The sequence below is a fragment of the Euleptes europaea genome, chromosome 21, assembly GCF_029931775.1.
Source record: "Euleptes europaea isolate rEulEur1 chromosome 21, rEulEur1.hap1, whole genome shotgun sequence".
Classification (NCBI taxonomy): domain Eukaryota; kingdom Metazoa; phylum Chordata; class Lepidosauria; order Squamata; family Sphaerodactylidae; genus Euleptes; species Euleptes europaea.
Window position 1 is genome coordinate 13,037,013 of NC_079332.1, and position 27,368 is coordinate 13,064,380.

The 27,368-nt window shown below is 49.3% G+C and overlaps 1 protein-coding gene across 1 annotated transcript; it reads right to left on the bottom strand.

Moving 5' to 3' along the window:
* Nucleotides 1-1,435: 1,435 nt before the first annotated feature.
* EIF3B (eukaryotic translation initiation factor 3 subunit B) lies at nt 1,436-24,964 on the bottom strand. The gene is made up of 18 exons (XM_056866414.1): nt 24,900-24,964; nt 20,321-20,513; nt 19,260-19,379; nt 18,533-18,590; nt 17,365-17,493; nt 15,371-15,528; nt 13,709-13,840; nt 13,552-13,618; nt 12,431-12,477; nt 10,695-10,905; nt 9,338-9,410; nt 8,200-8,322; nt 7,438-7,516; nt 5,685-5,823; nt 4,398-4,523; nt 3,361-3,438; nt 2,739-2,847; nt 1,436-1,539 (listed from the first exon to the last, which is right to left on the bottom strand). The coding sequence occupies exons 4-18, from the start codon at nt 18,584-18,586 to the stop codon at nt 1,436-1,438; spliced, it is 1,629 nt and encodes a 542-aa protein (XP_056722392.1). The 5' UTR covers nt 18,587-18,590; nt 19,260-19,379; nt 20,321-20,513; nt 24,900-24,964.
* Between the last annotated feature and the right edge of the window lie 2,404 nt (nt 24,965-27,368).

The window sequence follows — 27,368 nt, forward strand, 5'->3', positions numbered from 1 at the left end:
AAAGTAATACATTTCTTAGGTGTACGCAATAAAATGGATTAAAAGCCTGGGCCTGGAATACAGGCTACACATGAAACCATCAGTATAAACAGTTACAAAAATAACACCGTTGATGATATACAAAATATAAGTGACCGACAGACCTTCTGCGTTTTGGCTTTTCGGGTCTTCCTCGTAAGTATTTCAGTGTGATTTGCTCACACAAGTGTCGGGCGCAAAATTTTTTAACATTTCCGGATGTGTCAGGAAGTCCTGGGAGACTAGATGTAAATTAATAACACGAATCATATATATTTTGTCAACAAGTGAAAAAATATATATGATTGGTGTTATTAATTTACATCTAGTCTCCCAGGATATAAGGTTTATATATTTATGATACCTTGTAAAGTGCCTTTCCGGATGTGATTTAATAATCACTGAGGTCAAATTCTAAATTTATAAGAACTTTTAGTTTCCAGCTCAAGAAGGAGGAGTTGGTTTTTATATGCCAACTTTCTCTACCACTTAAGGGAGAATAAACCGAATTACAATCCCCTTCCCCTCCCCACAACAGACACCCTGTGAGGGAGGTGGGGCTGAGAGAGCTCTAAGAGAGCTGTGACTACCCCAAGGTATAGCTGGTTTCACGTGGAGGAGTGGGGAATCAAAGCCGGTTCTCCAGATTAAAGTCCACCACTCCAACCCTTAGGTTCCTTGAGAGTTTCAGACAACACGGCCGACACACTTTCTTTATTAAGCATAGAGGTCTGCTTTATTGCCCATGTTCAACTCGTGGAGAGATCGTGTCGCAATCTGAATGGAGGAGGGTAAAGCCCGCTGTAGTGCTTTGTCGGCACACTAAAGCCCCCGGTGCGGAGAGCTGCCCTCTTGCCGGCATCCCCCCGTACGAAACCCATGCCCGTCCGCACGCCTGGGACACTGGAAGAGTCTTTGGTGAACGGGAGCGCCGTGAGTTTGCGGCAAGTACACCGGGGCTGCCCGTGGGAAGGCCGATGTTCCACGTGACTCGATTCAGGGAGCATCAAGCTGCAAACTGGTGGCAGGTTTCTTTTCTCTTCTTTGCAAAAGAAAACTTCACAAACACCCCAATAAAGGAATTAAAAATTTAAAAGCAGTGCCTTTCGGAGGACCCCGCTGTAGGCGGCGAGGACAGAAAAAGGCACTGCAGTGGTGGCAGACAGAAACGGACCCCCGTGCATTCACCGTCCAGAGAGAGAAAAGATGGGCTTTAAAAATCCCGAAGACACGAAAAGACCTTCTGGAAAAAAAAATGAACGGCTCCTTTCTCGGTACAGGATATTTGGGGGGCTGTAAAGGAGAGACAGAAATAGAAGACGCTTAGGCCCCTGATAGTTCAGAAAAACCTGCCCCCTACTCCGGCTTCTCCAATTACAAATTCTTCTCTTTTATTTTTTTACCACAGCTTTCGGGATTACTCCGACTCTGTAACGGGAATAATTTCTTCATTGATAAAAAATTCAATGGTTTCCTCTTCCCAATCTTCCACGTTGCTGTCTAGCTCGTCCGTGTCCACTCCTGGGGAGGAGAGAGGGAGAGAAAAGATGTGAAAGTTGGGTTGCCAGCTCCGGCTTGGGAAATACCTGCAGATTTTGGGGGCAGAGCCTGAGGGGGGGCCTCTTGGGGAAGGAAGAGACTTCAATGCCATAGAGTCCAATTGCCAAAGCAGCCATTTTCTCTCCAGGGGAACTGATTTTTATCAGCTGGAGATCAGTTGTAATAGCAGGAGATCTCCAGCTAGTACCTGGAGGATAGCAACATTACGTGGAAGACTTGGGTGACCTGGAGGCAGAGAAGCGGCCCTGCGGATGGGAAGCACTTCTCAAAAGAAAAGAAAAATTCTTAAGCATGACTGGGACGACTACGGCTGCAGCGCTCGCAGGCTAATGATAGAATCATAGAGTTTGAAGAGGCCATACAGGAGATCTACTCCAACCCCTGCTCAATGCAGCCAGGACAGAAGGCCCTGGTTCCGTCGTGCCCAGCTCTGATAGCAACAGCATTCTCGATCTCTCCCCTGTCTATACAGCATGTTAAAAGCCCTCTTTTGATTTTAGAATCATAGAGTTGGAAGGGAACACCAGGGTCATCTAGTCCAACCCCCTGCACAATGCTGGAAATTCACTACCACCTCCTCCCCCCCACACACCCAGTGACCCCTACTCCATGCCCAGAAGATGGCCAAGATGCCCTCCCTCTCACCATTTGCCTAAGGTCACAAAATCAGCATTGCTGACAGGTGGCCATTTAGCCTCTGCTTCAAAACCTCCCTCCCTCCCGAGGAAGCCTGTTTCACCGAGGAACCGCACTGTTAGAAAGTTCTTCCTAACGTCTAGACGGAAACTCTTTTGACTTAATTTCAACCCGTTGGTTCTGGTCCGACCTTCTGGGGCAACAGAAAACAACTCAGCACCCTCCTCTATATCACAGCCCTTCAAGTACTTTTTGGGGGCTGTTTCATGAGATTCATTTTATTTGTTGCAAAGACATTCTCCCCCTTGCTCAACGACAACAATGAAAAGCTACTGGACTGGTTTATAAAGGAGGAAATAATAATAAGAAAACCATGCATTTCTAACGTATTACCAATCGTGTAACCTTGGCTAGAGGTGGTGCCGTGGGCTTTGAATAACAGCAATAATAACAACAGCTGGGCCAAGTCAAGTTAGAGGTTTGGGGTGGGTTCCCACAGCGGCTGTTTTCCCTGCCCGGCTCACCTCCTCGCAGCTCTAGCCGTTCGTTCCTTTGCTCCAGGTAGAGATCCTGCGCCATCTTGCGGTATTTCCTGAACTCCTCCATCATCGTTCGCCTTCTGTCGACCAGTTCCTGCGGAAGAGACGTTCCCATGAGGCTTTCTTCAGGGAGGGTGCCAAGGAACCGCCCTGAAGGCCCGGGAAAAAGCTGCCTCCCTATCGGGCGGCGAGCTCCGTCATCGACCCGGCGCCTGCTCGTTTTGTGACATCAAGATTGCGGCCCAAACGAGGCCTCCTCGAGAAGTGTGGGGCAGATACCACGCTGCCGTCATGTAAAAGCCCCTGCCCGCACCTCCGTTCTTACGGAGGAACGCCACATTTGGCTTTACAGGCTTTCCCTGGATGGTGCCTCGCCCCCAGCAGGCTGTCCTTGTCCCCGCAAAAAGGTCTCTTTGGAGAAAAAAAACTACACCCCAGATCTGCTCCCCTCCCCGAACGAAGGAAACCCGGCGGCGGAAGCAACAGCAGCGGGTTAAGATTTGCTGAGAGCAACCTTTCGGCCGTTTGCTTCCAGGCCCCACTTATTTTATTTACTTATTTGTAACCCTGCTTTTCTCCCTAACAGCAACCCAAAACAGCGGCTTACCTTGGAGGCTTTGGACTGGCTCAGGCGATCTTTCTGCTCAAAGATTTTGGAGTATTTCTTCAGGTCTTTCTTGATTTGCTGCGGACACAGGAAAAGGTGATCAAACCGGGGCCCGGCAGGCTTTCGACCGTTCGGCAAAGCATTCTCACAGCAGCCCTTCGGACATGAGTGTTTGGTATTTTCTGTAGGCTCACCTCCTGACCTGCAAAGGTGCCCTGAACTTTACACATTTTCCCACAGGCTTAAGACCTGCCCTCCCAATTCCCTATCCCCAACAGCAATTAAACTGCTAGGAGAGAAGAGTTGGCTTTTATATCCCGCTTTTCTCTAAGGAGTCTCAACACGGCTTAGAATCACCTTCCCCTCCCCACGACAGGCACCTTGTGAGGTAGGTGGGGCTGAGTATGGAGAGAACTGTGACTAGCTCAACCCAGGAGTTTTTATATGCTGACTTCCTCTACCACTTAAGGGAGACTGAAACCGACTTACAATCACCTTCCCTTCCCCTCCCCTGTGAGGTAGGTGGGGCTGAGAGAGCTATGACTAGCCCAAGGTCACCCAGCTGGCTTCGTGTGTAGGACTGGGGGAAACAAATCCAGTTCACCAGAGTAGCCTCTGCCGCTCATGTGGAGTGGGGGATCGAACCTGGTTCCCCAGATCAGACTCCACCGCTCCAAACCACCGCTCTTAACCACTACACCACGCTGGCTCTCACTACACCCAGCAGGCTTCATGTGTAAGAGCTGGGAATCAAACCCGGTTCTCCAGATTAGAGTCCACTGCTCTTAACCACTACATCATGCTGGCTCTTGGGGGATTTTTTGTTTGCGAAAACCTGATTTGCTCGATACTGGAAGCCTCCCCCAGGCCTCAGAGAACTTCTGGCAGAGAAAGCAAAAACAGCCTCCCTGCAGAGGATTCGGGGTGTCCGTCAGCTCTGCCCAAATGCTACGGCTCTTTCCCCTAACGTCGCACTCGGCTCCCGACTGCCCGTCCCAACAGGCGAGAATGAGCCCGCTGTTCAGAGGGAGGCCCACCTTTATTTGATCCTGGGTGAGCAAAGTCGGGGGCCGGGGCCTCCACAGCAACTGGCAGAATCGGTCTTTGTTATTCTTCTGGAGGAGGCGACCCTGGAAAGTCCACAGCCAGAAGGCGTTGTCCACCTAGGAAGAAGGAGCTGGTGTTTATACCCCACTTTTCTCTACCTTTAAAGAGTCTAAATGCAGCTTACAATCGCCTTCCCTTCCCCTCCTTGCAACAGACACCCTGTGAGGTAGGTGAGGCTGAGCGAGTTCAGAGAGAACTGTGACTAGCCCAAGGCCACCCAGCAGGCTTCATGTGGAGGAGTGGGGGATCGAGCCCGGTTCTCCAGATTAGAGTCTGCCGTTCAAGTGGAGAATCAAACCCAGTTCATCAGAGTAGAGTCTGCGGCTCATGTGGAGGAGTGAAGAATCAAAACCCAGTTCTCCACATTAAAGCCTGTCACTCTGAACCACTACACCATGCCGAAATTTCTATCAATCTACACAGGGGGCACTGTTCTTTCACAACGCCACACTTCATTCATGAGGACTAGAAACCTGAATCAAATGATCCCTCGACCCTGGTGTGGTATTAAGACAACAGGAAGCAGCTTCTAAATGACGTTACCAAATACCTTTCCTTACATGTGGTGGTGGGAAACATTTAACGTGTCTGAATGACATGGAAACAAAGGTTTAAGGGCAGTTCACTGTGTGGGCCAGAAAAGAGACTCTTTGAAAGCATCTACAACAGGGGTATCAAACTCATTTGTTACGAGGGCCAGATATGACATAAATGTCATATGTGGGCCATAAATGTCATATCTGGGCCATGCCTTGCCAGCCCAGATCAGGACTGGAGGGGTGGCTGCCTCAGCTGGGTCATGGGCCGGACAAGGGCTCTCAAGGGGTCAGATCTGGCCTGCGGGCCTTATGTTTGACACCCCTGGACTACGATCTCTCTTTCCAAACAGACTGGAAGGTGGAGGTACGGAAGTAACCACAATTAATCAGCTATTGTGGGAAATGGATCATTGACGAAGCTACTCAAAGGGGGGATGATCCAGCATGGTGGAAGAGAAGCCGGGTTTTACATGCAGAAGATGCCCAGCTTGGCATTTCCTGAAGTGTGTGTGTGTGTGGGGGGGACACCCTTCTCTGCTCAAGACCCTGGAGAGGTGTTGCTAGTCCGAGGAGAACACGGAACCGGAGAGATCAGCGTTCTGACTTCGTAAACTAAACTCAGACGGATCCTCTTGAAGACTTGAGGCAGAAGAGGGCAAGAAAAGGTCCTGATGGTACCTTGTGGCTCCACCAAGACACCGATGTCACAAGGTATCGGCCGGTGGGGTCCCACTCCACATCGGAGGCTGTGTAATGCTCAGCGATGTTCATCATAGTGCAGTCGGATGTGTCGACGAAGGCTAAGGCACCGTTCATGCTGCGCAGAGGAAGACAGGAAAAGACATAGATTCTTAGGTGCACGCTCTCTTTTAAAGAAGGGTTAGTTTTTAGACCCTGCTTTTCTCTACCTTTAAGGTGTCTCAAAGCGGCTTACAATCATCTTCCCTTCCTCTCCCCACAACAGATGCCTTGTGAGGTCGGTGGGGCTGAGAGAGTTTGGAGGGAACTGTGACTGGCCCAAAGTGACCCAGCTGGCTTCGTGTGAAGGGAGCTGGGAATCGAACTCGGTCCTCCAGATCAGAGTCTGCCGCTCGTGTGGAGGAGCAGGGAATTGAACCCGGTTCGCCAGATTCGAGTCCGCCGCTCAGGTGGAGGAGTGGGGAATCAAACCCGGTTCTCCAGATTCGAGTCCCCCGCTCTTAACCACTACACCACGCTGGCTCTCAAAGCACTTAAAGCTAGCAAAAATGTATCTGAGGCCTGTTTTGAATGGCCAGGAGGGAAGTTTTCATTTCCATACTGGAGAGCTGTACTTGGGGGGAAGGAAAGAACGACAACACAACTTTTCATTAACTGCTGAAGCATTATTGTTCAGAGAAAGAATCTGAAAACTTAGATTGGAGCCCAGTAGCACCTCAGGGGCGAACAAGATTTCCAGGGTTATGAGCTTTCCAGAATGAATGCTCTCTCCTGAAACAAAGCAAAAAGCATTTCTTCGCTATTAGGGTAAAGTTACTCGCAAGGAATGCAAGCCAGCAGAGAAATTCCATTCTGCAAAAACTGTTTTAACAACCAACTGTCCTCTCTCACAATTATATCAAGATGCTACAGGACTCTTGGATGAATTGCTACAGCATTCTAAGACAGCCACCCTTCGGGAATTTGTTCCAAGTAGACCACAGCTACACAAACATGATTAGTACACTCAGCGAACGTTGGCGAGAAAACCTTTCCTGCCTACACACGTAACATTTCTTTTTGATTCAGAGTGCCTTACCTCAAAATGCATCATTTACAAGAGCCCGTTTATTTTTTAATGCTTTCATCGACAACTGTACTTTCACACAGATGGCCGTGCAAATGGCAGAATATCAAGATCCTACCTCTAAAAACACCGTCTCTTCTCTGCAGCCTCCAAAAAGCGAGCAACAAAATAAGAACGCTGAGGGTCAGAGTCCTCCAAGAGGAACTGAACCTTTTGCTCCAAAGTTGCTTGAGAAAACGCGGACCATTTTTAAAACACGGTATAATCCATTTTAGCCTAAGTTGGTATATGTAAGGACAATGCAAAAGGATATGTACCCGGGAGTCCACTGACTTGAAGAGGGCAGGGACACAGCAGGTCTGAAAAAGGGATCCTTAGCAGACGGCCCAGCAAAACCATTGAAAAAGGGCAATTAAATCTGACTTTGGACTAACCAGAGACTCCATATAGGAAAGAAGACTACCATTAGATAACAGGCCCAGGGCAAGCGGAGAACACGTCCTCCGAGCATCAAAATGAGTGTAACTCTTATCTCTAGCACAGATCAATTTGGCCACATGTTTTTTACATTGATCTACAGAAGAAGAGTAAAGGTCTTCCATATATCAAGATCCAAGCACATGCGACCTGCGGGTTCTCTTCACCTCCCCCAGGGCCAACACTTACCTTCTGAGGCCCGCTAGCACCACAAACTGTCCTTGGGGACTCCAGAATATCGTGTTTGCTTGCTGCTTGTCAAACATTTCTGAAAACAAACCCGAAGGAGATTAAAACCCGGGACGACCAAAATCCCCCCAATGCCTTTCTGTTTCATGATTTAATTTCCACCCGTTAGTTCTGGTCCGACCTTCTGGGGAAACAGAAAACAACTTGGCACTATCCTCTCTATGACAGCCCTTCAAGTCCTTGAAGATGGTTATCATATCCCCTCTCAGTCTTCTCTTCAGGCTACACATATCCAGGTCCTTCAACCTTTCCTCACAGGAAGGAGAAGGATGTCTGAAGAACACAGTGGGAACGTAGGAGGGTCCCCCTTTTCTTTCCCCTATGACCTCCCCCAACACACACACCCCTATCGGACTCTAGGTAACCTGCAGGTGCTTGGTCTATTGCAGTTTAGGAACCAGGAAGCAAAAGCCGCCGAAGATGCGACGGCACGATTGGCATTCATCTTAAAACAACGGTGTGCATCGCCGCCAGGGAATGGGCACCGACCCTCATCCTGCTCCTGGTTTTTCCGTCCCCCCCAACTCGAGTTATGCTTATTGGAAGGGCAGGATGTCTGGGGACTTAAAACTGCAGCCGCGCCTGTGCTCTGGCCGACGCGGCATCAAAAGCCCGGCGGCAAGCGGACAATCTGACACCAGCTCTGAGGCCAGCCCCCCTTTTCCTCCAGACAACTCCTCCCCCCAGCCAGGATCCGCTTACTGATGAGCTCGATCTTCCCGTTGTTCTTCACGTGATAGAAGGAGCAGTTTATGCGCGGCACCTCCCCGTGCAGCACGGCGAACTTGCTTCCGTTTGGCTCCCAAGCAAAGGCTATGATGGGTTCTGGGGGGGGGAGCGGGGGGAAACGCGTCAGCACGGCGATATTAGCCTAACAAAATCCGATGCTGCATCGTGGGGATGACAGAGGTTCGGCAAGCACCCCCCCCCCCCAAAAAAATACGCAACACCACCAACACGGAAAGTTTAGGGTCTACGGAAATAAAGATATCAGCGGGTCCCGCCACAAGGCACTGAACAGCTCTTCCTTGGGAGGGGCTGTGGCTCAGTGGTAGAGCACCTGCTTTTCATGCAGAAGGTCCCAGGTTCAATCCCCGTCATCGCCAGTTAAAGGAACCAGGCAGGTAGGTGACGTGAGAGACCTCTGCCTGAGACCCCGGAGAGCTGCTGCCGGACTGAGTAGACAATACTGACTTTGATGGACCAAGGGTCTGAATCAGTATAAGGCAGCTTCATGTGTGTTCATGCGTTCCTTCTATTATATGCTTTCTGCATTACTTCTATTCTCAAGAAACGATAATCAACATCGTCTCATTTGTCATTAAGCCATTTGTGCTTAACTGCATTTTAATATCCCTAAAAACAACGTAACGGCTCTAAAACCATCGTCTCCCACAGCTTTTCATTAGTTCTTCTGCCTACTGGCATTTTAAATTATTGATTGTAACTTGATTATGCACTGTATTGCATTTTATTATTACTTTTGTTGCAAACCACCACAAGGTAAAAAAGCAGTGAAGGAATGTTTTAAATAAATAAAGAAGAAGAGTTGCTTTTTCTATGCCGACTCTCTCTATCGGTTAAGGGAGACTCAAACCGGCTTACAATCTCCTTCCCTTCCCCACCCCACAACAGGCACCCTGTGAGATAGTTGGGGCCGAGAGAGCTGTGACGAGCCCAAGGTCACCCAGCTAGCTTCATGTGTAGGAGTGGGGAAACCAACCCAGTTCACCAGATTAGGGTCCACCGCTCTTAACCAATAATATTTGGAGGCTTTGTGCCTGCCCCATCTCCCAAGGGATGAAACGGAAGAAGGTGGGAAGCCATAGTTACCGCTCACCTTTCATTTCTACCACGTCGACTGGAACTTGCTTCTCTCTCATGCGGAATATTTCAAAGTTGGTCACTACACCCTAAAAAGAGAGAGAAGGAAAGAACGAAAGGCAGCGTTGGGTCTTTGAAAGGCTTTATAGGAAGGGCTGGGCCTGTTGCAGTCTGCTGTGTGAGCTGGCGGGATCCTAGAAGGCATGCCCAATGTTCGGAGAGATAGAACCGCCAAATGTTCTGTTCAGACGCAGAGCCAGCCAGGGCCAATGAAGTATTACGCTATCTCAAAAATCGAATTGTGCTGTAATATGAAGTCATCCAAAGAGCAGATACAGCACGGGCTATATAACAAACGTTAATCTTGTTTGCACAGAATGTGTTCAATAACACCAAGTAAATGACAACAAAAATACAGCTAATCTAGCTCCAAAAGGATACAAGTTAAAAACAAACAAAGCAAAAAACCAAAGCAAAAAACCAAATCCCGGTCTTCCATAACATACAATTTTCTTCTCAAACCAGGATCAAGGTCAATCAGGCGGGTTTTCTAATCAGTGATCCTATTTTGACTCTCGTTTGTGATTTACCTGCCACTGGAATGCTGACCTGCAACTGAATTGGCTGGTTTAAGAAGAAAATTGTATGTTATGGAATACCTGGGTTCCTGTATTTGGTTTTTTGCTTTGTTAGTTGTTATAACTTGTATACTTTTGGAGCTAGATGAGCTGTATTTTTGTTTGTCATTTACTTGGTGTTATTGAACACATTCTGTGCAAACAAGATTGTGTGTGTGTGAAGTGCTGTCAAGACACTTCCGACTCATGGCGACCCTAGGAATCAGTGTCTTCCAAAATGTCCCATCTTTGAGAGCCTTGCTCAGATCTTGCAAATTGAGGGCTGTGGATGCCTTTATTGAGTCCATCCATGCCTTGTTGGGTCTTCCTCTTTTCCTGCTGCCCTCAACGTTTCCTAGCATGATTGTCTTTTTTAGTGACTCTTGTCTTCTCATAATGTGATCAAAATACGATAGCCCCAGTTTAGTCATTTTAGCTTCTAAGGTCAGTTGTGGCCTGATTTGATCTAGAATCCACTGATTTTTTTTTTTTTGGCAGTCCACGGTATCCGTAACACTCTCCTCCAACACCACATTTCAAAGGAATCTACTTTCTTCCTAAGAAGATTAACTTTTGTTATATAGCCTACATGCTGTATCTGCTATTTGACTGAAGTATCACAGGCAGAGGGCGCTTTAGCCCCACTAATGCAGCTTACGGCAAACGAACTCTGAAGAACTCCGCCAGCTTCACTCAACACCCAAGGGCTAGGAACAGTAAAACGAAGTGGGTTACGTCTAAGCCGAAACCCCGTACCTGTGTGCCCTTGGGGGTCCGGTCGACCTTCACGCACAGGTAATCCCCGTTCTTCTGCCAGTGCAGCTTGCAGTCCACCACGTTGAACAGGTTCCGGACCCGGATCTCCTGCCTGGAGGGCAGTTGCATCAGCGTCACCCTCGCGGGGATATCTTTGTCTTCAGGCACCCAGAAGGCGATGATGTTGCCACCCGGAGACCAGGAAAAGTCTCTGAGGGGTGATTAAAAAAGCACATAAGAACCTAAGAAGAGCCCTGCTGGATCAGACCAGTGAAGGTCCATCTAGTCCAACATCCCATCTCAAACAGTGGTTAACCAGTTCCTCTGGTGAGCCAACAACAGGGCATACAGGCCGAGGCCTTCCCGAGAAGAACCTGAGAAGAGTCCTGCTGGATCAGACCACTGAGGGTCCATCTAGTTCAGCATCTCGTCTCACACAGTGGCCAACCAGTTCCTCTGGAGGGCCAACACCAGGGCATAGAGGCTGAGGCCTTCCTCCTGAGAGGAGCCCTGCTGGATCAGACCAGGGAGGGTCCATCTAGTCTGGCATCCTGTCTCACACAGTGGCCAGCAAGTTCCACTGAAGGTCCAACAACAGGGCATAGAGGCCGAGGCCTTCCCCTGATAAGAACATCAGAGGAGCCCTGCTGGATCAGACCAGTGGTCCATCTAGTCCAGCATCCTGTCTCACACTGTGGCCAACCATTTGCCCTGGAGGGCCAAACAAACAGGGCAGAGAGGCCAAGGGCTTCCCCTAGCGTTAAGAACATAAAAAGAGCCCTGCTGGATCGGACTGGTAGTCCCATCTAGTCCACCATCATATCTCACATAATGGCCAGCAAGGCCAACAAAAGGGCATAGAAGCCGAGGCCTAACCGATAAGAACAACAGAAGAGCCCTGCTGGATCAGACCAGTGAAGGTCCATCTAGTTTAACATCCCATCTCAAACAGTGGTCAACCAGTTCCTCTGGTGAGCCAACAACAGGGCATACAGGCCGAAACTTTCCCCTGATAAGAACATAGGAAGAGCCCTGCTGGATCAGACCACTGAGGGTCCATCTAGTCCAGCATCCCGTCTCACACAGTGGCCAATGAGTTCCTCTGGAGGGCCAACAATAGCACATAGAGGCCGAAGCCTTCATTAGAACATCAGAAGATCCTGCTGGATCCTTCTGGATCAGACCAGTGGTCCGTCTAGTCCAGCATCCTGTCTCACACAGTGGCCAACCAGTTCCTCTGGAGGACCAACAACAGGGCATAGAGGCTGAAGCCTTCATTAGAACATCAGAAGAGCCCTTTTGGATCAGACCAATGATCCATCTAGTCCAGCATCCCGTCTCACACAGTAGCCAACCAGTTCCTCTGGAGAGCCAGCAACAGGGCATAGAGGCTGAGGCCTTCCCCTGAGAAGAACATCAGAAGAGCCCTGCTGGATCAGACCAGTGAAGGTCCATCTAGTCCAACATCCCATCTCAAACAGTGGTCAACCAGTTCCTCTGGTGAGCCAACAGGGCATACAGGTCGAAGCCTTCCTCCGATAAGAACCTGAGAAGAGCCCTGCTGGATAAGACCAGTGAGGGTCCACCTAGTGCAGCATCCTGCTTCAGGCAGGGCACCACTTCAGAAGCAAACACATATTATTCCAGCGGAAGGGAAAAGGGAGGGAATCATTCTTAGCAGCAACAGGGGCAATGGTTCCCGCGTCTCGGCCATTGGGGGGGAGGGGCACACTCACCTGATTCCACTGATTTTCACGCTCTTCTTGTCCAGGAGACCCATTGACTAGGGAGAGAAACAGCGCCACAAATAATTTAGCAAACTGCCGAATCTTATTGTGAACACGCTTATGGGCAAAATGGTTACGCTCTCTCAACCTAGGGATGGAACTACACTAAGCATCTGTAACGGGGAAGGGACAGGACTGGAAGGAGAGAAGACCCATGCGAGTGGGGGGGGATTGAACTACTTCTCTTTCATAACCCCCCACCCTCGTCGTTTTTATCCACACCAAAGAAGAAGAATTGGTTTTTATATGCCGATTTTCTCTACCGCTTAAGGCAGAATCAAACCGTCTTACAATCACCTTCCCTCCGCCTCCCCACAACAGACACCCTGTGAGGTGGGTGAGGCTGAGAGAGCTCTAAGAGAGCTGTGACTAGCCCAAGGTCACCTAGTTGGCTTCCTGTGTGTGGGGAAACCAACCCGGTTCACCAGATTAGCATCTGCTGCTCATGTGGAGGAGTGGGGGAATCCAACCCGGTTCTCCAGATCAGACTCCACCACTCCAAACCACCGCTCTTAACCACTACACCACCACCGAGGTTCTTAGACAAGAAATAAGTGAACAACTACGAGTGGAGGAGAGGGAAGAGTTAAGCACATGGCCAAAGCCCACACCCTTCTTTCCCCAGCAAGCATGGGTTTGGGACTTGTGGTTACTCAGGGCACATTGTCTTTCCCCCCTCCACTACTCTACTTTGGCCAGAGAGGGCGGAGGAGAAACTTAATAAAATAATAATACTTTGGTGCCTTTGGATGGCGAGCCAAGCACGTCACAGAATCTTACTGAGATAGAAGAAGAGTTGGTTGTTTTATATGTCGACTTTCTCTACCACTTAAGGAACATCCAAACCGGCTTACAATCGCCTTCCCTTCCCCTCCCCACAACAGACACCCTCTGAGGTAGGTGGGGCTGAGAGAGCTCTGAGAGAGCTGTGACTAGCCCAAGGTCACCCAGCTGGCTTCATGTGGAGGAGTGGGGAATCAAATCTGGTTCTCCAGATTAGACTTCACTCCTCCAAACCACCGCTCTTAACCACTACACCACGCCGGCTCTAGTCAGTAGCGAAGACTTACGGGGGTTTCGAAGATGCTCAGCACATCGGATGTCATCCGAGCAAAGAATTTACCGTCGTGGCTCCACCTGAGCAAGTAAAAACGTCAGAACATCAGGAAGTTGGCTTCCCTTCCTCTGGGAAGGCCTTTGTAACCCCCTCCCGTCATCCCGGCTTACTTGAAAATGGGCCAGTGGGCCGAACTTTCGCAGTGGAACCCTCGCTTCTTCTGTCCCGTGAGGATGTCCCATATGATGATGGCCTGAGGGTCATCCTGCGTGTCCATCAGAGGGCTGAAGGACACCATGTATCTTCATTTGACAAAACAATACAAAAAAAGGATGAAAATCACATGGATTCAGCATCGAATCGAATCAATATGGCCGCTGACCAGCATAAGAACGTAAGAAAGGCCACGCTGGACCAGACCAAGGTCTATCAAGTCCAGTGTTCTGTTCACACAGTGGCCAACCAGGTGCCTCTAGGAAACCCACAAGCAAGACGACTGCAGCAGCGTCATCCTGCCTGTGTTCCACGGCACGTAAGATAATAGGCATGCTCCTCTGATCCTGGAGGGAGGGAGGGAGGGAGGGAGGGAGGGAGGGAAGGAAGGAAGATAAGAACAGCCCTGCGGAATCAGACCAAGATCCATCAAGTCCAGCAGTTTGTTCACACAGTGGCCAACCAGGTGCCCCTAGGAAACCCACAAGCAAGACGGCAGCAGCAGCATTGTCCTGCCTGTGTTCCACAGCACTTAAGATAACAGGCATGCTCCTCTGATCCTGGAGAGAATAGGGATGCATCATGACTAGTATCCAGTTTGACTAGTAGCCATGGATAGCTCTCTCCTCCAGGAACATGTCCACTTCCCTCTTAAAGCCTTCCAAGTTAGCAGCCATCACCACCTCCTGGGGCAAGGAGTTCCATGCCTTAACCATGCGCAGCAAGAAAGATACAAAACATACCAAAAATTACAAATTGCTAATATATAAATGGAATTCCTACAGACATCATGCACCTTGTCATAACCCCACTAACATTTCAAAAGGGTGTGACGTCTTTTAACACATTTCATTCTGTGACCTTAAGGAGATGATGAGAGGGAGAGCATCTTGGCCATCTTCTGGGCATGGAGTAGTGGTCACTGTGTGTGTGTGGGGGGGTGGTAGGTGTGAATTTCCTGCATTGTGCAGGGGGTTGAACTAGATGACCCTGGTGGTCCCTTCAAACTCTATGTGTCAGGTCCTGACTACAGTCACCTGAAGAAGGGCTCTTGGAAAGAACAGGCCAGGCTCTGGCTTCAGGTCAAGTTCTTGGTTCACATGTCACAAACTCTGTGTATAGTTTTTCATCCTGTTATCCGCTCAGCCTGCAATCCACAGATGTTGTGTTGTCTATCTTGCCCTGGAAACTGTTATCTCGGGATTGTTTCACTTTGTTTTACTTTCTCTGGCTGGAGTGCTTTTAACCATGTATTCTACCCATGTCATGCCATTAGCAGCCTTCTTCATTCTGTAGAGTCAGTTCTTTTAATTTACCTTTTTGCTCCTAATAAAGTATTATTGCTTCAGGATCACTTGCCTGGATGAATTTGCTTTTAAGGGATGCTAGGGGTAAATGCCCTGATGCTGACACTATGATTCTATGAACCAACTGAATTCAACTTTTTCCCTCCTCTACCAAGGGGCTGAGAACTTGCATAAATTTCACCAAATGAAAGAAGTTACCGTTTCAGACGGCATGCAAGGCTCGGTTTCTGAGCTAAGTGCGTGTCAAAGACAATGCGTGGCATGCGCCCGCCTGCCAAGGGATTGTTTCAAGCCTGTTTCCGACAAGAATACCTTTCACAGGGAGAGAAGTCGATGAGCTGGACCCCCTGATGGCTGAACTTCTGGATCTGCTTGAATTTCTCCCCGCCCCAGAGAGCAATGCCCTTCTGATGGAATGTAGCCAGGCAGGTGCCCTTTGGAGACCAGCGGACGTAGGTTTCCGTCCATCGCTAGAAAGGGGGGAGAACAAAGAATGCGGGTTACATCTCAAATTGGAGCTCATCTCATTTTGATCATTACTGTACTTTGCTAAGTGCAAGATGTCACCTGGTAAACTCAGCACAGGACTCGAACATCCTGAACAACCATTAACAGCGAGGAAGCAAAGAAGCAGCTTGCTGTTGGCCATGAACCATCAAATAGCCCTGCAAGAGTCCTCTCTCTTTTTAACTTGCTTTTTGGCGTCCCATGAACCTATGAATCTTGTTACAGCGTGGTGTAGTGGTTAAGAGCGGTGGAGTCTGATTTGGAGAACCGGGTTTGATTCCCCACTCCCTCACATGAGTGGCAGAGGCTAACTTGGTGAACTGGATTTGTTTCCCTGCTCCTACACATGAAGCCAGCTGGGTGACCTTGGGCTAGTCACAGCTCTTAGAGCTCTCTCAGCCCCACCTACCTCACAGGGTGTCTCTGGTGGAGAGTGGCAGGGTAAGTGATTGTAAGCTGGTTTGATTCTACCTTAAGTGGTAGAGAAAGTTGGTATAAAAACCAACCTTCTTCTATACAAGAGCATCTGGCCATGTTCTAAGCCATAATTTTTAATACAGCTACTACTGTTATTTATGGAATACCTATTATTATTTAACAGTGGGTTTTGTTGGGTGCAGTTAATAGCGCAAGATGGATGGATTCTGTAAAGGAAGCCACGGCCCTCAGTTTGCAAGACCTGAGCAAGGCTGTGAACGACGTTTTGGAGGTTACACGCAAGCAGTGTTACATCCTTCAATGACTTAGTAGTATGTGTGAAAAGGCCCTTGGGGTCTTAGTAGACCAAACACTGAACATGAGTCAGCAGTGTGATGCGGTAGCTAACAAGACAAATGCGACCTTGGGCTGCATCAACAGAAGTATAGTGTCCAGATCATGCAAGGTGCTGGTATCGCTTTACTCTGCTCTGGTTAGACCTCACCTAGAGTACTGTGTTCAGTTCTGGGCAGCGCAATTTAAGAAGGATGTAGACAAGCTGGAACGTGTCCAGAGGAGGGTAACAAAGATGGTGAGGGGTCTGGAGACCAAGTCTTATGAGGAATGGTTGAAGGAGCTGGGTATGTTTAGCCTGCGAAGGAGAAGACTGAGAGGGGATATGATAACCATCTTCAAGTACTTGAAGGGCTGTCATATCAAGGAAGGTGCTGAGTTGTTTTCTGTTGCCCCAGAGGGTCGGACTAGAACTAACGGGTTGGAATTAAATAAAAAGTTTCCATCTAGACATTAGGAAGAATTTTCTAACAGTTACAACAGTTCCTCAATGGAACAGACTTCCTCGGGAGGTGGTAAGTGCTCCTTCCCTGGAGGTATTTAAGAAGAGGTTTGATGGCCATCTGTCAGCCTTGCTGATTCTATGACCTGAAGCAGATGATGAGAGGGAGGGCATCTTGGCCATCTTCTGGGCATGGAGTAGGAGTCACTGGGGGTGGGGGGTAGTTATGAATTTCCTGCATTGTGCAGGGGGTTGGACTAGATGACCCTGGTGATCCCTTCCAACTCTATGATTCTTAGAAGGGTGTAACTCTGCTTAGGACTGCACTGTAAACCCTTCCCCTCGTACACAGAGGAAATTAAGCCCCCTGTAATGTGTTACTTGTGACACTCAGCGTATTTGTCCTCAACACATGAAACATTTTAACTAGCAGAACTGAACTCTGATGGCTTTCCTCAAGGTATTCTTGACAGTTGTGCCAAATCATGTCTCAAGCCCCTGAATGTTTTAAATCATGTTTGCTTTCTTGCAGCCGCTGAATGCAAGGCTGTTCCTCCACGTACAGAAAATCCCAAGAGACACTCACAGCTCTTTCTTCGATCGGGACAGGCTCCTTGACGTCGTTCCAGTAAATAGTGGTTCGGTCCCCCGATTCAAAGATCACGCTGTACTGATCTCGACAATCTGGGTCCTCCAGCCAGTAACGCAAATTCCCCTGTGGTGATGGGTGGGAGAATCGAAAGAAAGGAGTAAGAGAAAATCAAGCAGGACGTTACAGAATGCATTCAGAAGAACATTCCGGTGAAAGACAAGAATTACTTTCCCTCTTTATATCTCCAAGACAAGCCAAAGCGAAACACAAACATTAAGTCCCTTCAAGATACTGAGCTTCCGAGTCTTTGTAGTGAGCATCTGACACCTGCCACAAACCCTGACAGCTCCAGATGAGTTTTCTGAATGTCTAAGAACGTCAGAGCTGCGCCAGAGAAAGCCGGCATCCACATTTGTCTGAGACTGTCAACGGTCGCCAAACCTTCTGGCCCTTGCTGCCAACACACAGGTGGCTTTTAAGCCTTCTGCACTTAAGACGTGTTTTGTTGTTTTGTACCCTTCGGCCGTGTTTGCAAATTTGCAACCGTAGAAGCAATGAACGTTAAATAAACAAATAGACTTCTGAAAAGAGAAAGAATTGGGACGCTCAAGAGCCGTTAACAATGACCCATGGGGACACTCACAGCCCGTGCGTCACCCGTTACCAACCGCAGTCATGCTACGGAAAGATTCCTTAAAATAAAATACAGACCCTTCCTTGTCTTACTTTGGCAAAAGCCCAAGACACATCATCTGGCCTCAGCCACAAATGCTGCATTAGTACTCAGAATGGCCTCTCTCAGAAGACTCTGAAACAAGTCTTAAAGGTCTAGGACTAGGTAGTCCCCTGTACAAGCACCGGGTCATTCTGACCCACGGAGTGACGTTACATCATGATGTTTACGAGGCAGACTATGTTTTACGGGGTGGTTTGCCACTGCCTTCCCCGGTGTACGCTTTACCCCCAGCAAGCTGGGTACTCATTTTACCGACCTTGGATGGGCAGGAGGCTGAATCAATCTTGAGCCTGCGACCTGAAACTGACTTCCATTGGGATCGAACTCAGGTCGCAAGCAGAGCTTGGACGGCAGCTTACTGCTCTGCCCCACAGGGCTCTCTCGAGACAAGTGTGACATACCACAAAAACACTTTTCAGGGCTCACCAGGTCTTTAAAAGGCTGTTTCTCGGGAATCTCCCAGTCGTCGCTGATGTTCATATACCTGCAAAAGCGAATTATTCAGTTATACAGACGGGTGTCTGAATGGCCAGAGGGATGGCCAATTTAAGAAAGATGTAGACAAGCTGGAACGTGTCCAGAGGAGGGTAACAAAGATGGTGAGAGGTCTGGAGACCAAGTCCTGTGAGGAATGGTTGAAGGAGCTGGGTACGTTTAGCCTGAAGAGGACAAGAATAAGAGGGGATATGATAACCATGTTTAAGTACTTGAAGGGCTGTCATAGAGAGTGCCGAGTTGTTTTCTGTTGCCCCAGAAGGTCGGACCAGAACCAACTGGTTGAAATTAAATCAAAAGAGTTTCTGTCTAGACATTAGGATTTTCTAACAGTTACAGCGGTTCCTCAGTGGAACAGGCTTCCTCGGGAGGTGGTAAGCTCTCCCTCCCTGGAGGTTTTTAAGAAGAGGTTGGATGGCAATCTGCCAGCAATGCTGATTCTATGAACTCGGGCATATGATGAGAGGGAGGGCGTCTTGGCCATCTTTTGGACATGGAGTAGGGGTCACTGGGTGTGTGCGGAGGGGGAGAGGTAGTTATGAATTTCCTGATTTGTGCAGGGGGTTGGACTAGATTACCCTGGTGGTCCCTTCCAACTCTATGATTCGATTCTATGATCTATGGCGTCTGGGCGGAAGGTGGCGACGGCAGTACTCACTTGTCAAAGTCAGTGAAGAGGTTGACCCTGAAGGTGTGCTGTTTGTCCAGCTTGTAGCCGTCTGCGTTTTTCACGGCATCTAGCGCGTGGGTGGGGGACGTGTATTCCAGGAAAATGTACCTGCCGGGAACAAGACGCGAGCGAGGGCTGAACTCCATTCGAGATCGTGCTGCCTGCACGAGGTGATGACCAAAACAAAGGGCCGCTCGAGAACGTCACAGGCAAGCTGCTGGACATGCTTGGGAAGAGGAACAGAGGGGAGGCAGGGGAGGAATCTCTGTGAAATGCCATAGCTTAACAGACATTTCAACACAGGGCAGATGTGAAGGGGGGAAATCAGGCAACCTCTGCAGCTGTCTATCGGCAGGACCCGTTCTGATATTTTTCTTCTGGCTCTTTCCCGGAGGGAGGGGGGGGTCTAGTTTCGCACAGCTCTTAAGTCTTCTTGCCAATAACAGAAAACAGGCTTATCCACCTAAGATTTCCCTTTGAAAAAAAATTCTAATTTTAGAAGAAGAGTTGGTCTAACATTGGCAGAAGAAGTTTGGTTTTTATATGCCGACTTTCTCTACCACTTAAGGGCGACTCAAACCAGCTTACAATCACCTTCCCTTCCCACAACAGACATCCTGTGAGGTAGGTGTGGCTGAGAGAGCTGTGACTAGCCCAAGGTCACCCAGCTGGCTTCGTGCGGAGGAGCGGGGCAACAAACCCAGTTCACCAGATTAGCCTCCGCCGCTCATGTGGAGGAGGAGTGGGGGAATCAAGATCAGAGTCCACCGCTCCAAACCGCGACACCACGCTGGCTCTCTTAGAAGCAAAATTACACTCATCTAAATAATCTACCCTCATACCGAATGTACCTTTCCTCGGCCTATCCAATTCAACTGTTTCCCTCCACTCAACCCCCAGCCTTTTCTAACGCAAGGCCAGGACGCTTCGGAACAGTCTATGACTTTGACGTTGGCAGCTTAACTCTTCCAGCGACCGATCGCAACATCAGAAGAACATTTCCCTGGCAGAAGCTCCACATTTTCATTTTTCACCGTCATGTGGCTCACCCTTTAGTCTGCCCATCCGATTCCGGGTAAAATTCATTGGTGATTTTCCCGAACTTGGAGAAAATCTTATGGATGACGTTCTTCAGCTTCTCGAGACGGTCCGGCCCGACCTGGGGGACGTTGTCCACAACGACCACCGAGTCGATCCCATCCGCTTCCTGAGGCCGCTCTTGCAGAATGTCTTCAAGTAACTCTGCGGGTTACAAAAGAAATTGGCGCACTGGGTTTTGGGAAGGGACGGGCATTTATACAATTATACCTCAAAACTGAAATTAACCAACTGTGTTCGATTACCCTTCTGATAATAAGCAGATGGACTTTGTATGTTACCGCTGAAGTTAACTTACTACCTTCAGGAATACGGAGAGGTCTACTTTTCTTATAGAACCTTCTTAAACACGGTGCCCCTCCTTTGCTGTGTGCCAGGCTCGGCTCCCCTGCTGATTTTGGGAGAAACTGTGCAGCATTCTACTAGTGAATGAGCCCTGGGGCCACCTGCCCCTCCTAGTAACGTCTGCCCATGAGTGCCTGGCTGTAGGCATGCCCCTGGAGCCCCACCCCCACCTCTTTCAAGCCACGATTGCATCAAGGAGCCAGCGTGATTCATCAAAAGAGAAAGTGACTGACTAAAATGCAGTAGATTTAATGTTATAAAGTTATGACAGTATGTATTGGGAAGGCAGCAAGAGAGAATCTAAGAAATGTTCTTCATGTCCACTCAGTTAAACTGTATTTTATTAGATTTTGTATGTGTATTGTGTTGTTTGTGCATGTAATACAATCAGAATGAATTGCGTGTGTGTAGTTTGTTATGTTTTTATGAAATATATATATAAATTTTTTTTTAAAGGAGCCAGAGTGGTGTAGTGGTGGACTCTAATCTGGAGAACCATGTATGATTCCCCACTCCTCCACATGAGCGCAGGAGGCTAATCTGGTGAACCGGGTTGGTTTCCCTGCTCCTCCACATGAGCTCCTCCTGCTGACAACTTGGAAGGCTTTAGGACGGGAGTGAACATGTTCATGGAGGAGAGGGGTATTTGTGGCTACTAGTAGACGTGGATACTAGTCACGATGCATACCCATTCTCTCCAGGATCAGATGAACATGCCTATTATATTAGGTTCTTTGGAACACAAGCAGGACAATGCTACTGCAGTTGTCTTGTTTGTGGGCTTCCTAGAGGCAACTGGTTGGCCACTGTGTGAACAGATTGCTGGACGTGATGGACCTTGGTCTGATCCAGAATGGCCTTTCTTGTGTTCCTATGTTATGTTGAGTGGCAGACTCTAATCTGGTGAACCAGGTTGGTTTCCCCGCTCCTCCACATGAAGCCAGCTGGGTAACCTTGGGCTAGTCACAGTTCTCTCCGAACTCTCTTAGTCCCGTCTTCCTCACAAGGTGTCTGTTGTGGGGAGAGGAAGGGAAGGCGAATCTAAGCAGGTTTGATTCTCCTTAAAAGGTGGAGAAAAGTCAGCATATAAAAACCTAACTTCTTCTACCAACGTTAGAGCCACATCACAGCCAGAAATACCAGGGTACAAATCCTAACTCAGCCAAGAGGATGACCCAGGGCAAATCGCTTTGTCTGCCCCCTGCCCAAGCCACAGGGCTGTGGAGAAAGGAGTGGAGAACTGCACATGCTGCCCTACGTTCTGGCGGGGCTGAGAATGGACAGATGGAATTGGCGTCCACCATGGTGCTGAACTATTTGAATGACCTCTCCACGAAGCTCTGCTGCTCTTAAGACGCCCACCCCAGCCTTTCCAAAAAATAAAATAACGACGCACAGCCGTCCAGGCGGAATGCTTTCTACACTGTCGCATTGTTATAATTATACAGCCATATCCAAACGCTCCAGTTACAGCTGAAGAACAAGTTCTCCCTGCTTTCAAAGACACGCTTAGTTTAATCACGCAGCGAAAAGGAGACATCTGCGTGTTTTCACCCGCTAGATCCATAAACTTTGCTTGCCCCTTCTGGATGGGGACACTAAAGACGCTGCTGAGGCTGTCTGGATTGTTATGAGCACAAAATGTTCCCAGACTTCATTTTAGACAGCTGTGGCCTGAAAACTGTATTTTGCTATGAAAAAGTTAAATATAAAAGTACCGAATTAAGTTGATAAACCTGGTACTACACGCTCCCAAATGCATGAGATACTGCATGAGTGAAACAAAATTAGAATATAGCATATGGTCAAACACATTCCAGTTGGGTACAAGTACCCCAGGACAGCCAAAAGCAGATGTCCTACTATGTCCTCTAGCCATTTTTTAATTTACAAACTTAAATTAGACTTTAAGTCATTTCTAACCTCAGACGAGAGAGCCAGAGTGGTGTAGTGGTTAAGAGCGGCGGACTCTAACCTGGAGAACCGAGTTCAATTCCCCATTCCTCCACATGAAGCCTGCGGGGAGACCTGGGGCCAGTCATGGTTAACTCTCTCTGCCCACGCAGAGACAGGCGATGGCAAATCACCTCTGAAGGCCTTGAAAACCCTATGGGGTTGCCATAAGCCAGCTGTGACTTGACAGCGCGCACACACACACACACACACACAAAACCTCAGATGAGGTTTGGTCATGTTCCTGCTCAGAAGGATATGAGCATTTCCTGACGTTTATGGTCCTCCATGTACCAACGGGAAACACCAGATAGGAGGATCTCAACTTCAACATGTAAATACGTCTTTGGATTCACGGTGGAACTCGAGAGGAGCGAGGTCAAGAGAGTCAAAAACTTCGTATGTTTAAAACATAGGAAATTGTACCAAATAGGATGAAATGCTATTGATGTACTTGCATAGGCAGGCAGATATTAGGGTTTATACAGAACTGTAGCAGTTGTGGCATTGCCTAGTGAGGTAAACAATGCAGCAATTTCTTGGAAATCTATATTCTAATAATTCCACTTTAGAATAACTGTGTCTAAATTTGCATTCTAATGACTCCACAGGACTGGTCAACATTTCAGTCCAATCCTTACCAGCTTTGGATCAGCCACTCTCTCATCCTGGCCTACTTCGCAAGGTTGTTGCGAGAATAAGAGTGAGAAGACCCATGCACCTTGACTGGCTTTCTGTCAGGCACTCTCTCATTCCAACTCACCTCATAAGGGTGTCACAAGAACAAAAGTGTGGAGACCCATCATCCTGACTGAGTGACTTTGGGTCGGCTGCTCTTTCAGCCTGGCCTACCTCACAGGATCGCTGTGAAAGTAAGCTAGAGGAAAAGAGTGGCTTTGGATCGGCTGCTCTTTCAGCCTGACCCTCCTCATAGAGTCATTATGAAAGCAAGCTAGAAGAAAAAACCACAACCCTCACTGAGTGCCTTTGGGTCGGCTGCTCTTTCAGCCTGGCCTGCCTCAGGATCGTTGTGAAAGTAAGCTGGAGGAAAGAACCACAAATTTTACTAAGTGACTTTGGATCAGCTGCCCTTTCAGCCTGGCCTACTTCACAGGGTCGCTGTGAAAGCTAGAGGGAAAAACCGCACACTTTACTGAGCGACTTTGGGTCACCTGCTCTTTCAACCTGGCCTACCTCACAGGGTCGTGTGAAAGTAAGCTGGAGGAAAGAACCACAAACCCTTACGGAGGGACTTCGAGTCAGCCGCTCTCTCAGCCTGGCCTACCTCACAGGGCTGCCCCCCCAAAAGGAGATCCATGAAATTGACTGGCTTTCGGTCAGGCACTGACTCATTCCAGTCCACCTCATAAGGGTGTCGCAAAAACAAGAGTGGAAACCCATCATCCTGACTGAGTGACTTCGGGCCAGCCTCTCTCTCCCATCTCTGCCTGGCCTACCTCACAGGGTCATTGCAAAAGTAAACCAGAGGAAAGAGCTGAAAACCTTACCGAGTGACTTTGGATTGGCTGCTCTTTCAGCCTAGTCTGCTTCACAGGGTTGCTGTGAAAGTAAGCTAGAGGAAAGAACCATAACCTTTACTGATCGACTTCAGGTCAGCCACTCTTTCAGCCTGGCCTATCTCACAGGGTCGCTGTGAAAGTAAGCTGGAGGAAAGAACCATAAACCCTTACGGAGGGACTTCGAGTCAGCCACTCTCTCAGCCTGGCCTACCTCACAGGGCTGCCTCCCCCCAAAAAGGAGACCCATGAATTGGACTGGCTTCTGGTCAGGCACTCTCTCATTCCAGCCCACCTCATAAGGGTGTTGCAAGAACAAAAGAGTGGAGACCCATCATCCTAACATAGTGACTTCAGGTCAGCCCCTCTCCCCCTCTCTGCCTGGCCTACCTCACAGGGTTGTCGTGAAAGTAAGCCAGAGGAGAGAACAGCAAACCTTACTGAGTGACTTTGGATCAGCTGCTCTTTCAGCCTGGCCCACTTCACAGGGCCGTTGTGAAAGTCAGCCAGAGGAAAGGACAGCAAGCCTCCCCGAGCGACTTTAGACCAACCGGCTCTTGCAGCGCAGCCGCGAAAGCGAGCGGGAGGGAAGAACCACGGGCCCTTCCCGAGAGCGACGGGGAACAGCCGCGCTCTCTCTCCCCGCCCGGCCTACCCCTCAGGGCCGTTGTGAAAACGCAAAAGGCAGAACTAGTACGGAGCCCCCTGCCCACACCTTCTTCCTCGATGTCGTCCACGTAGCCTTCGGGGTCGCTGAAGGAGACGCCCTCGTCCTCCTCCTCCTCCCTGGGGGGCTTCTTCTTGGGCCCTTCCTCCTCCTCTTCTTCTTCCTCCTCCTTCTCCTTTTCTTCCTCCACCCCCTTTTCTTCTTCCTCCTCCTCCTCTTTTCCCTCCTCCTTCTTCTCCTCCTTTTCTCCTTCCTCCTCTTTCTTCTCCTCTTTCCCCTCCTTTTCTTCTTCTTCCTCCTCCTTCTTCTCCTCTTTTCCCTCCTCCTTTTCTTCTTCTTCTTCCTCCTCCTCCTTGTCCTCCTCCTCCTCCTCCAGGCCGGGGCTGGGGGCTTCCTCGCGGGGGGGCGCCTCCTCCTCCTCCGCGGCCTCCTCGTGAGCAGGGGGCGGCGAGGGAGGAGGCGACGGGGGGGCCGCCGCCGTGGCTACGGGCTCGCCTCCCTTCTCGCCCTCGCCGCCCGCATCCTCGCCCTCCTCCGCCTTTTGGGCCTCCTCGGCCGCCATAGGCCTCGCCTCGGGCTCCCCCTTTTGGGCCTCCTCGGCCGCCATAGGCCTCGCCTCGGGCTCCGCCGCGGCAGGGCCGTCCGGCCGCTCGGGCTCCGGCTCCTCGGCCCGGCCTCCCTCCTCGGCGGCGGGCGGGGACGCGGGAGGGGAGCCGGGCTCCGAGGCCGAGGCCGCCGCCGCCGGGCTCTCCTCGGTCTCCTGCATGGGCGACGGGCGCTGAGGCGGCCTCAGGAAACGGGAGGCGCCGCCGACCGCCGGGCCATGTGCGCGCGAGACTGCCGGCCGCGAGTCTCGCGAGAGGACGCGAGGCGCTGCGGAAACGCCCAACTCCCGTTTTTTTTTGGGGGGGGGAGAAACGTTCAAAACGACCAAATAACGGTTCGGTTATAATAAAGGGTCGATGATAAAAATTTCCGCGTGTTTATTTTTTTTTTGTTTGGGGTCTTTCCTCGCACGCTGACGTCGAAAGGCGAAGCGGGGTTTCGTCAGGCCGCGTCCACGCCCCTTTCGCCTTCCCCCCCCCGTTTGTTTTTTGGTGCGATCCGAGATGGACGTTGACTCCGCCCAGCCCTAAGGTAGGGACCGGCCTGAACCACCTCAGAGAGAGGAAAACAAAAATGCAAAATTAGAGGAACTGTAACGTGGTTGTTGTTTTTTTGGTACACCTCTGTCGTTATTTGTAATTTTAAAAGATGTTGCGATGTTTTAGTGACTGTCGGCGGTGTGGCAGCGCCTTTGGTCCCCCCCCCGTCTTGTCTTGGTTGGATCCAAGATGGAGGTCTTACCGTTTCCTTCGACCCGCCCTAAGAAGGACCCGGATATACCATCGCGGGAGGGGTTTAGAAAAAGGTTGGCAGTTATTTTTCCTGTTGTGTTGTTGTTGTTTTTAAATGTGTCCTGTTATTTTCGTTTGTTTAAATGCCGACAGTGACCCAAACCGGGATTTAGGCAGCGTAGTGTGATCCCAGTCACACACCCCTTTGTAATTAATAGAATGGAATCGCCCGGTGGCTCGGCCGGCGTTGTGGGCCGTACTAACTTCGTCGAATGGGGGGGGAGATTAGGGCGCGTCGCCTATTAGAAGGCCTAACATGACTTGTGTAAAAAAAAAAAATCCTCATGAACATTACCTTATATAAATAAAATAGCAGTTACATCAAACCACAGCTACTTTCGAAAGCTCCTGGTTTATTAACTATTTATTAATGGTACGGCCCGACCAGCCTCGCCACATCGCCGCTGTCCCGTTCACGTGACGCTTTGCAAAGTCCCGGATGTAGCACTAAGGGGCCGCTGCGCCGCCATGACACCAGAGGCAAAGGGGATCTTGCCTGGCCCGTGGTACATCCCCAGGGGGGAAGCCGCTGACTTTATTCCATTGGCTGCGGCAGGGTTTCTTTTCCTATTTTATTTTATTTATAATTTTTCCAATTTATTTTTCCTAATGCTTGGTTTCACCACCGTCCTCTTTTGCAGCCAAAAGTTGCCAAACCAAAAGAAAAGTTGCAAAAGAAAAAAAAAGTTGCAGAACCAAAGAAAAGTTGCAAAAGAAAAAAAAAAGTTGCAAAACCAAAGAAAAACAACCGCGATCAGACTTTGGTCAAGAGATTAAATTCCATAAAAGAACAAAGAGAGAACAATACACTGCAACAATGAATGTTTGATTTGAGCTGTGGTTTTTATTAATATCACACCCCTGCCAAGAAATTACAGATAGCAGGGAGATGGTTGTACACTATGTGAACTACTGCCCGAGAATCTCCTGCCTGCCATACACCTAGGGTTGCCTGCTTTAGGCAGTAGGACTAATATCTAACTCATAGGACAGTGGTTCCCAACCTTTTTCGAGTCGTGACCCCCTTTTACAATTGCCAAGTAACCTGCGACCCCCGCCACATTTGCGTCCTAAAGCCATAAATGACATTTTCAATAGGATAAAGAAAACACAATACAAA